The 11,110-nt window shown below is 34.2% G+C and overlaps 1 protein-coding gene across 1 annotated transcript; it reads right to left on the reverse strand.

The window, feature by feature from the left end:
- Positions 1–2,435: 2,435 nt before the first annotated feature.
- LOC123310226 lies at positions 2,436–4,230 on the reverse strand. The gene is made up of 5 exons (XM_044893677.1): positions 3,858–4,230; positions 3,434–3,795; positions 3,277–3,378; positions 2,880–3,226; positions 2,436–2,823 (listed from the first exon to the last, which is right to left on the reverse strand). Exons 1-5 carry the CDS (start codon positions 3,869–3,871, stop codon positions 2,656–2,658), a joined length of 993 nt encoding a protein of 330 aa, XP_044749612.1. The 5' UTR covers positions 3,872–4,230; the 3' UTR covers positions 2,436–2,655.
- Positions 4,231–11,110: the final 6,880 nt, after the last annotated feature.

Raw genomic sequence — 11,110 nt, forward strand, 5'->3', positions numbered from 1 at the left:
GACGAGGTCAAATGATACCGAAACCAAGGTCAGCATAGATTTAATCCTTTTCGACGAAATGATATTTCTGTTAATACTTTGTGAGTGATGGTAGTTAGTTCGATTCAGATCGCAACATTTGTTGATTTGAAATCGGCGGTTGTTAGACCTGAATTAGTTACGCTTAGAGAGTACTCTTTAAATGACCAAAACTCAGATTTACATATTCCCTTCATGTTTATTTTCCATGATCGTTGTTTGATAAAGAATGGACAGCCCATATAATAAACCTAAAAAGTGCAGTTCTAAAAAGTCTTCGTTCAATTATCAAGATGACGGATTCCAGAAGGAATTAGGCCGAAAAATTCCCCAGATTTGCAGGAGAAAGTATCTAGTCGTTTTTTTTTTCCAGCATATAACCGAACATCAAATATCTAATGAAGCGTTGACTGAGCACCAATGAGTGAACGGAATTTCTCCTCGAAAAATCTCGGATTAACGATAACATCGCCTCAAGAGAAGATCCGATGAAAGCATTTTCCACACCCTAATATTTATGCCCTTCTAAAGAGATTTCTGAGACGAAGCTGAGAATTATTCGACATTCTGTGCACAGGGAGTAATATCCTGTCACTATATCTGGAATATCGCGACAGTCAGCCGAGTCCCTATACATGCCAGAGGCGGGGAACGTATACATACGTACGGTGGGAAATCGATCAAAAATGATGATATTGCATTAGGGTCGTGTGGTAACGACAGCTCTGTCATATACTTTAGATAGCGTCACCAAACTCCATTAGAAGATCTGAATGACTACGAGAACAAATTACAAAACAGTTTTCTTTCATAATGTGGAACATAAATAAAAATGGCACTCTATTTATTTGTCATATCTATATGGAAAAAAGTGAGGTACGGTTTGTTAGGAATTTTCAACTAACGCCAAAAATTTATGTGATTGTCGGGTGAAAGGAGCATTCTGGCTAGTAGTTACTTCACAATAACTACAAAAGGGAATACTCCTTCTGACGAAAATGATGTATTTTTTAAGAAATATCTTTGAAACGTCACATTTTTAAATTAATAATCATTTCAACCGATTCCCAAAAAAAATTATTTTAAGTACTTAAAAATGAAAAATAAAATTGGTTATTCAAAATTTAAAGCGTTCCGTTTCTATTGCACAAGTTGGCAACGTAGACTGAAATATGCGTTGATAAAGAAGGACAACGAATGCACTTTCTTGATGAGATAGACAAAGATGGCTGTCTATGAAGTCTGCGACGAACGAGGAAGGTCGTAAAATTTTATGGGATATTTATAGCATACGTTAATTCTCTCAAAGAATCCCAAAATCCTAGCCAATCAGGGCAAAGCTATCTCGTTTGTCGTTTTCCCTACGCAATGCACCCGATATTGACGTGTGTGAATCGAAAAACGAATGTTGTGTTATGAATTGACAGCTTTCAGCTGATAGCTTAACCTAAGAAACTATTTATTTTTTAGAAATTATTTGTGTTCTGTGCTAAGAAAGATCTTTGCTACAAAGCTCAGCTTGTAATAATATTAGTCAGAGTCTCTGATATTAGTGTTCTGTTTTGTAATCCACTGATTAATATGAAGTATATTATTCAAACATGGATTAAAAATAATAATATTGGAAGTATAGTATTGTACAAATTTCTCCGTTACTGCCAATTCACAATGATGTTAATGGTTATGGTAATGTTAACGGTGAGCTACAATGTAAACGTTTAAATAATATTAAATGATAGAGCTACTACGATACTGTTCACATCAATGTTAATGTCAAGCGTAATGTTAATGATAATGATAGATATTTCTTGAATTTATTATTATTTAAGCGTTAACATCGTAGCTCACTTTCAACATTACCATTACCATTAACATCATTGTGAAATGGCAGTTAGTTCCTCATGTGGATGAATATGAATATTCTTTGATTGTTAAGGTGGTGCGAAACTTTACACTTTGTTTAAATATGATATAAAATTTGGTTAATATTAAAATGTAATAAAAATACGGAATTGGCAGTGGACGGTAAACTTCATAATTACCTAAATTTATTATGCCATTTTAGTTAATATTAAAAAGATATTGAAAATTGTATCCACTTCAAGGAAGCTGTTTGCTTTGAATACTAAAACAAAACTATAAATTTAAGTCATATTCAAAATTGATTAGAAAAAAATAACTAATGTTATCAGACAATTTGATGTCTATTCAAAATAAGGATTAACTTTCTAGGGATATTTTTCTACAGAACTCGTAGGCAATATGACTTCATAATTGCTTCTTCAATTTTTTTTTATCAAAAACTTTGAAGAATTGGCTTACAAAAAGAGATACACAAATTTTCTCACTCAAATCTTTTCAAAGATGCTCTTGAAAATGAAATTGGCAGGACATAGGGAATAACGGAAACATCCAGGTTAAAAAGTTATCATTCTTTATTTTCTACAATGATCAATAGAATATCCAAGAAGTACGAGTCAATTACATTTACTTGTTTCACAAAACAGAAATCTGCATAACTCATGGGAAGCAACAGTGCATGTACTATAGCATTATTCTCCAAGGTTGCATTCACAAACTTACTACAAGAGTAGTTATAAATGTGAATAATATTCCATCACCAACATTTATAATATTCTACTTTCTGTTAGGATAATATAATTGCTTTTCTATTTTCCTTTTTTCTACTCTTTGGGTCTTTTTGGCTTGAGAACTATTATAAGTTTTATTGATAATCTCTACCATCTTATAAAATTCTTCATCATCCAATGATTTTAATTTCAGGAATGTATCTTTCAATACAGTCTACAAAAATTTTAATGCACAGGATATTCCCATCACCAATTTTCTACCCAACTTACCTCACGCTTGGTACTAGGATCAATGGAAACAGTATTTTGAGATTCTGTGTTTTCATCTTGACTGTTCAATTCTTCCACTTTTAAGGCTGTTGCTGTCATATCATCTGCATGTCGCTTTTTGTTTATATTGAATTTTCGAATGATATATGAGAGATCTCCTCTTGTTAAAATATTCATTCTTTCTAATTTTCCTTCATTGATGAACCTTGCATCTTCAAGAACGCTTTCCTTAGTTACTCCGGCAACAAGTTTGTTTGCGAGCATTTCCTGCTGAGTATTGGAGAGACGTTTAGATCGAAGTTCATCATTATGACCAACATGTGTCTCGATATATTTAACCACTACTCCTGAAAAAAAATTAATGAACGAATGTGATGTGATACTATAAAAATGTTACCAGAACTGTTAATTTTAACAGAAATTTTTGATGGACATAATCCAGATATCTTAATGCTGCCTCCCTTCTTCATATTTCGTTGGCTACACTGACTCACATATTCTAAAAATAATATATTTAAATTTCATGATTGTCATTTGGCTCTTCGAACACTAACCTATAGTATTACTACGATTGCAGTTATAATAAATATATTCTTGAGCAGAATTAGTTTTAACTGCTCGTTCTAAAATATAATCTACATTCCTGTTGGAAAGAGATCTCCAAGCCTCAAAATCTTCCTTGTTTTCAAAATGATGGCTCGACTGTTGGATTTCCAAAGAATGCATCTGCTCCAAATGATCTATCAAATGTTCGTGGGATCCAAATGATATTTTATCCTCGTCAGAGCAAAGTGGGCATTTAACATGCTTTGTTTTTTTTCCTCCAAGTGCTTGGTTATGCATTTTTTTCAGGTGCCGATTTTTGTTCGACACACTGGAAAATTGTTTTCCACATAGGTGACAAACGAGGTGTTCACTTAAAACATAAAAACAAATAGAACATAAGCAACAAAAAAAAATATATAACTTCGAACTTACTTTTGCTGGTCCATGTTTGATGTTGTTCACTTGAATTCAGCAATCAAAATTGCTTTGTCCAGACGATTGGTAACTAAATGTCACAATTTGTGTTTTTGCGAATTACAATAATTATCTCAACGTTATTCAATAACCACTTTGAATTCAGAAGAATAGCAGAGAATCAGAATCAGTCTCTGAGAATAATACATAGACTTAATAAAGCATAATATATTATTATGTCTATGGAATAATACGAAAATAATCACAAGAGCGCCGAGAGAGCGGGAAAATATTTGTTGACATAGAAAGAGACAACTGTCTTCTGTTCTTTCAATCTGTTAGCTTTGCCCTGATTGGCCGGGAGTTTGGGATTCTTTGAGAGAATTAACGTATGCTGATATTTATGGCCGGTTGCTGTTGAGGCTTGCGCCTTATGATGGCTGCAAATCAACAGCAGTTATCTTATAAACAAGCCATTGTTCTTTTTATTTTTTAGTAGACACTGTTGCCAAATCGTAAACTAGAACCAAGCGATTTAAATTTTAAAACCCCATATTTGAAGAATGATTTTGAATAGTTTTCGCGGTGCAGTTCATCATGAATGAAACTCATAATTATTCAGTTCAAACTTGCATATGGAGTGCTAACCCAAATTGAGGAGAATTCCCCATAGTTTGAGGAGGAAAACGAAACCAAAAGAAATACTTGTATCTACTTAGAATATTGCAGTGCTGAAATATTCGAATAAGTTCTTGCGGAACATATATATTTTAAGATCTAAAGAGTATCTGGAATTGTGATTTATATTGCTTACCTATTATAACTTTTAACTTTGGAAACAATCAGTTTACTGACCGCTTTTACTTTTATCAATAACACTCAACATGCAGTACAATATATTCCATTGCACTAACACGTTTTTCAAAATACCGGGTTATTATTGTGATAATTTGAGTTTATGCAGGTTGAAAAAATACCCGGCACATTGCGTTTCCAAAATTTCGTTATCCGTTTCAGATTCTACCATAATTAGTCACTATTACAGTGTTTTCAATTTTTTGACGCACCTTCGGTTTTCTGAAAAATAATTTTTAACAAATATCAATATCGAAATTTAGCTCCAATGCAGTGGGAATATCAACTAAGCATTAAGGCTGTATCGTAGAACGATGCAACATGCAAAGTTGTTCCCAAGTTTTGAGATACTTTTACAAAATCCAAATCCGTCAAAGTGTTTCATTATTTCAAAGAACATGGGTTGAATCCTAGTAAGGAGAAAAACATTGGTAGGCCAGATTCTGATAACAAAATTTCTAATCAAATCGTTAAAGGGGTGGTAGAGACCGTCTATTAGTAGGTACTCGTCAAAATTTTATCGGGTAAGAGCGAAGTGCAAAGCAAGATCTATCACGAAGATTACATCACATCAGAGCTTGGCCACATAGATTGCCTGACTTGAAGCCTCTAAATCATTTTGTGTGGGGACATCTGACAAAAGTCTACAAAGTAGATATTAGGAGTAAAGAACATCTAGTTCCGAATCTAATTGAAAAAATTTTCGAGGAATGCAATATTTTAAAGCAAAATTCAAATCTCATCAGAAGTTCCATAGGATATTCAATAAAGAGAGCGCAAACATGTATTAAAAAAAAAGGTAATATGTGTTCCCTTATGTAGATTTTTAAATGTTTTAAATGATTTTATTCAGAATATGAGCAATCTTATATGCCAATATGTATTACTTATTTGATTAAACTACTTCAGAACTTGAGAACAGCTTTGCATCTTGAATTCACTGCATTTGAGCAGGTGTTTGTTATTGATAAAATTATTGAGTTTACTCACTCATATTGTACTACACAGAAAATTTCATCAAAATTGAATGAGCCATACCAATGTTATTGATAAAAGTAGAATCGAACAAATCACCCTGTAGAGTCTTAAGAGAGGTCCCCAGCCATATGCCAAACATTGTTTTGGAAGCTGTCTGGACTAGTGTAAACTCTGGAATCACCATGTATATTTATTATGAGGCATCGCATGGGCCTATACTAAAATCAAAAGTACGAACACAGAGCTACAATATCGCACTGCTGAAACTGCGCAGGTTAAAGGTAGCAAATGGGCATTGGGACAAAATACATGATCCAGATATGTCAGAAGTATTCTAGGACCTGAGCAAAACGCTCTTGACTCCAGGCTGAAATCACCGCATTTGAGGTTTTGAAAACTCCTAGTATACTCCACGAAGAGAAACCTTAGCTTAGTGAAAAATCAACTCCTAGGTGCTCCTGTCTCAAGCAGAATATTTTCAAATTATAAATTGAGAAGTTTTCACAAAATAATATATTCTGAAAAGACTTTCAATGCGATACATTATACACTGTAGTTCTCTGAGAAACGCAGATTTTTTCTCAATCAAAAACATTTTCCTTTGCGAGTAGCCTAAGGAAAAAGAATATATTTCTAAATTTCCAACCCTGAATGAAGCCATGCTCGAGAAAACGATGAAGATCTGGTGGAAAACCATTACTCTGTAACGTTATCACGTCAGACCACTCACTCAGAAAGAAATGCTGGGGATAATTCGCTCCACAGAACCGTCCAATGTTAACTTCAAACACTTGAAAGTTTCAGTTTCGTGGTTTATTTCGGCCTGTTTCGCTTTGGTGGAGAAACTTACATGTTGTCCAGTTGTTACCAGCCTAGCGGATATTCCGCTATTGTTTGCAGACTTCTTATTCGAACCGAAAATCAATTTGTCCCAACTCGACTGACTATCACTCACGATCCTTATTGTTGAGCCAGACATTGTTGCGGGCCTCTGGAGGAACAGAGTTTGGAACAACTGACGCGCAAAGTTTTGTTTCATTGAACTACATTTTGTTTTTGTGTACAATGTCTATGTCAAAATGCCCGTATTCGAGTTGAGATGTTTCTAAGAAATGTTTGATTCTTCATAAAAATGAATGGATGGGTATTTGATTTATCGATATTTTGTTTTTGCTGAGGAAGAAACAGTGCTGAATATACTTTTTGATTGAGGATATTGAGCTCAAAATCGATGGTTTAGTACACTGAATTACTTAACAAAAATTGTTTATAGAGTGAAAAAACTCATGATGGAAATTCATCCCCCTTCAAAACATAACTTAACCTATTTTTTTGAATCTTCTAAAATTAATCGTTTCTGGGGCTGTCAAATTATCGTTGGGACATCCTGCGTGTAGTATTCTATTGAATGTTGACCCAAAAATTGATTATTTTCACGTTTCCGGAAGAAACTCATCAAAATCAAGCAAGGTTTCTTTTATATTAGGGGGAGTCCGGGAGACAGGTAGGAGACTTGAACCACCTCAAATATTTCAATTCAAATTTCGCGCTACCGGTATCGTAAATAGCTTGCGACATACTCGTAACAAGGCACAACTAGTGGCAGCTCCATTTTGGCCGCCATCAGAACAGTTCGGCAGTGAGAGGATTGAACGTGATTTTGTTGTTAGAAAGTAAAAAACTGAATAATTTTTGTTTGTTACACTGTCCGAAAAGTTGTAAAGATGCGTTGTGTTACTTAGTTTTATTGCTTTCATTGATTAATATTGTTTTACAAACGATGAGCCTTTTTAATAATAGTCGTAAGATTTTCAAGAAAACATCTGTTGAATAGACTAAAAGGGAGTGCGGAAGACTTGACCCATGCTATGGTCGGGAGACATAGTGATCCAAGTTTCCCGCACTGAGCTCGGATAATAGTTTGCTTCAAAAAGAGAAAATTGAATAAAAATAAAAAATACAAAGGTTCAAAAAAGTAAAAAAAAATCGAAAATAAGGAAGAGTGACTCTGAAATAGAAAATATGTATTTCATACGCTGATACATCTGATGATGGAAAAGTAGACACAGGCAATCGTTGGTCATTGAAAATTGTTTTCCTTCAATGTTTTTCCTGATAAACAAACCTATGGTCAAGTTATTATTAATATTATGGTCAAGTCTCTCTTGCCCCCTTTTCAACTCTCCTATGGGTTAGGGAGATATGAGCCAATTTTCGGTTCGTAAAAAAAAAAACGCTGTACTCAAAATGTTCATCTCACTATCACTCTACTATTATCTATCGTTACCTATGTGGGCATGATATCTTCACGCAAAAAAATGAGTTGCTACCATTTACAGATACAACCTAAGTGGCTTCAAAGTGAAAAGGGGTTCAACTCTCCCGGACTCCCCATATATTAAAATTAGAGGAATTTTCGAATTTCTATATACATATACAGGGTAATTCATAACTATTGGGACATAGGCTAAGGGCAGATTGTTTGGACCAAAATATGGCGGTAGGACCAAATATACCTCAATAAAGTATTGCTGTGGAAAAAGATACAGGGCGTTAAAGTTGAATATTTTTTTTCGTTTTTTGCTAATAATTTCACTGTATACTTTTTTATCCGTTTTTAAGAAAAACACAATTGAACAGTTCAGAGCATCGGGAGGGGATTTGAAGTAACGATTTATTTATTTTATTTATTAATTTCGACGATAAAGCATAATTAAAAACAATGTAATATAAAAAGAATAAACTCAAATTAAATGTTCTACGTGGCTTCCTCCGACTTTTATGCCTTTTCTAATTCTTTCAATAAAGGACTTTCGAACTTCGAAGAAAATATTATTCTGTCCCCTTATAAAAAATTCAACTTTAACGCCCTCTATCTTTTTTCACATCAATATTTTATTGAGGTATATTTGGTCCTATCGCCATATTTTGGTCCAAACAATCTGCCCTCAGTCTATGTCCCAATAGTTATGAATCACCCTGTATATATATATATGCTTGCGTAAGGTTTTTTCAGTGGAAAAAACACTTCATCATCATATCTTTCTTTCTCATGCTAGCATGGACGTCCATGCTCATCCTCTTTATCAACTGAATTGTGTGCTGAGTAAGATGATACAAAATTACGCGTAGAAAAAACTATTTGTTTACTTCAGAGGAGTCGTTGCATCGAATGTTTGAATATCAGCAAAAACGAATCAGATCATTTAAAGGCATAATTAGCAGGAGCAGTGGTGAAATTGAATCGTATTGCACGGTATTAAATGCTGGCGAAATCGCATTAGTGCAATATATCATCAGAATCAGCAAGAAAAAGCCCGTTGTGATATTTACCTTCTAATTTGGAAGTCTGCATTCCAACGCAGCAACAAGAAAAATGCTATATAGGTTAGTAACACCGCTCTCATACCGCAATACGGCATATTTTTGCCTTGCGAAAAACAATGAACGAAAAAAAAGAGTTAGACGTCTGAATGGAAAACGAGAAATTTGTGAGAACATTTCTGTAGGGAATATAAGAACATTTCATTTACTTCTTTGGATTCCCGCTTGAAATTAAACTTTTTTTTTTATTATATCATTATTGCTTCCATACTAATTCTAGAGAGCTTAATACAAAAATAATTTGTATCATATTTTAATCCACATCTGCACGAATTTCAGTTATCACTCGTCAGTATAAATATTCGATCCACATCGCTCTTTTCAATTTCCGTCATCCGGAGAAATAACTTTCTCTTTCCAACAATATCAAAAAATTATTAACTTTTGACGAACTTATATGGAACTCACCTTCTTTCGGGCTATGAAGTTTTCCAACCGCAAAATTGGTAACTGAAAAAAAAACTTAGTTTAATTTATGATACTCAATATACAGCGTCCTCATAAAAAAATGTAACATTGCAGTTGGATTTGAAATATCCTATGATACTCCTTACTGAAGGGATTCGATCTAAATATCTCTATATAACATAGTTGAGGCCAACTGCGATGTTATAATCATTTAATTAGAAAGACCATGTACCTGACTTTGAAATTTTGGGATTTATTACTAGAGAAGTTGCTCTCTAGGAATATGTATCTAGGATATATCTAGAATGATTTTTCTGGGATATTGCCGTGTCGATAGTTGACCGACGGAAAATTCCTAAAAAGATGAGGTCAGTTAGAACATCGGGTTGAATGAGACCGATAAAATTTCGATTTTCAGAGCTGAGATCCGAGGAATATGTACAGAGGAAAAATATCTGCAATTTCCCGAATATTTTTTATATCAAAATATGGTAGTGAATTTTTTACGCTATTTTGCGTGGAATAATATTAGTTTTAAATTTATTCGAGTTCGGCAAGAGAAAAGTGTAGCTTAAATTCATGTTGAATCTAACCTTAAATAGGCCTATCCATAATATATCCCAAAAATAGAAACATAAAAATTAATGAATGCTTTACAGCCAGGAGGCTGAAAAACGGCGATTATAAATCATAACAATAATTAGGATGTCCACTGAATCGTGCGACAAAGTTAAACATAAAGCAGTTGTTCACCAATTTTGTACGGTAGATTGCATGCAAAGTTTGACACGTTCACTTTATACAGTAAAAAACACGGAATTAATTTTCCACAATGCTTTCTGCCCCAACGTGAAATGTTTCAAGTTTGCTGCATGCTATATTCAAGAGCAGCATAAATTTTTAATTCGCCAGTTTTTCGAGCGCTGGTATCTGGATTAACACAGCAAAATATTCCAGATGACAATGTTTAATTCTTCTCATTTTCTGGGTAGCCTTGGACATTTCACTGGGGAATAGATCCGTTTTCTTGGAGGATGCATAGTGAATTATACTTAACTGAAATTTCAGGTTGTTGCCCTTAGAAACGCCAGAGTCTGTGATAATTTATCATGCTACATAAAAAAGCAAAGAAAAAGTAGGTTATCACTGAATTATTGGGAGTAATATTAGTGTCTTTCCTCTCCGATGACTTTTTAAGAAGTGGGTCATGAGATTCTCAAGTAAATTGACTCCCTTCTGCTACATTTCTGGAGGATAGAGGCCTTCCATTCTTCGCCTATACAGGGTGGGTCATCCATACCTTTCCACCCCGAATTTTGAGCTTTCGGATATAATAACGAAAAAACGCTCAGACCGGTCAAATTTTGTGGAAAGGGGGACAAATAAGGGTGTTCAAATGAGTTTGATATCTCTAGCCGCAACCCCCAACAGCTCTCATTTTTGAATAGGGGAAAGGGGTCGAGCAGCACCTTGTTGGAAAGGCAATTCAATTTCCTGCATGAGTGTATTATTTTTCATCGCTTTATTATTATACAGAGTGACTCAGAATTCCATCAATAACTTTCACACGCCGAATTTGGATCTTTGAGATGGAAGAAACGCTCGGACGTGACAAAAAACGAATTCGATATCACTACCCCTCTAGC

This window comes from Coccinella septempunctata, chromosome 3, assembly GCF_907165205.1.
Source record: "Coccinella septempunctata chromosome 3, icCocSept1.1, whole genome shotgun sequence".
In the NCBI taxonomy this organism is placed as follows: domain Eukaryota; kingdom Metazoa; phylum Arthropoda; class Insecta; order Coleoptera; family Coccinellidae; genus Coccinella; species Coccinella septempunctata.

Excerpts from the sequence above, each read along its gene's own strand:
- LOC123310226 (XM_044893677.1), bottom strand. Across the intron at positions 3,379-3,433 it reads CAATCGTAGTAATACTATAG|AATATGTGAGTCAGTGTAGC; the intron begins GTTAGTGTTCGA and ends TATTATTTTTAG. Across the intron at positions 2,824-2,879 it reads ATCCTAGTACCAAGCGTGAG|ACTGTATTGAAAGATACATT; the intron begins GTAAGTTGGGTA and ends AAATTTTTGTAG.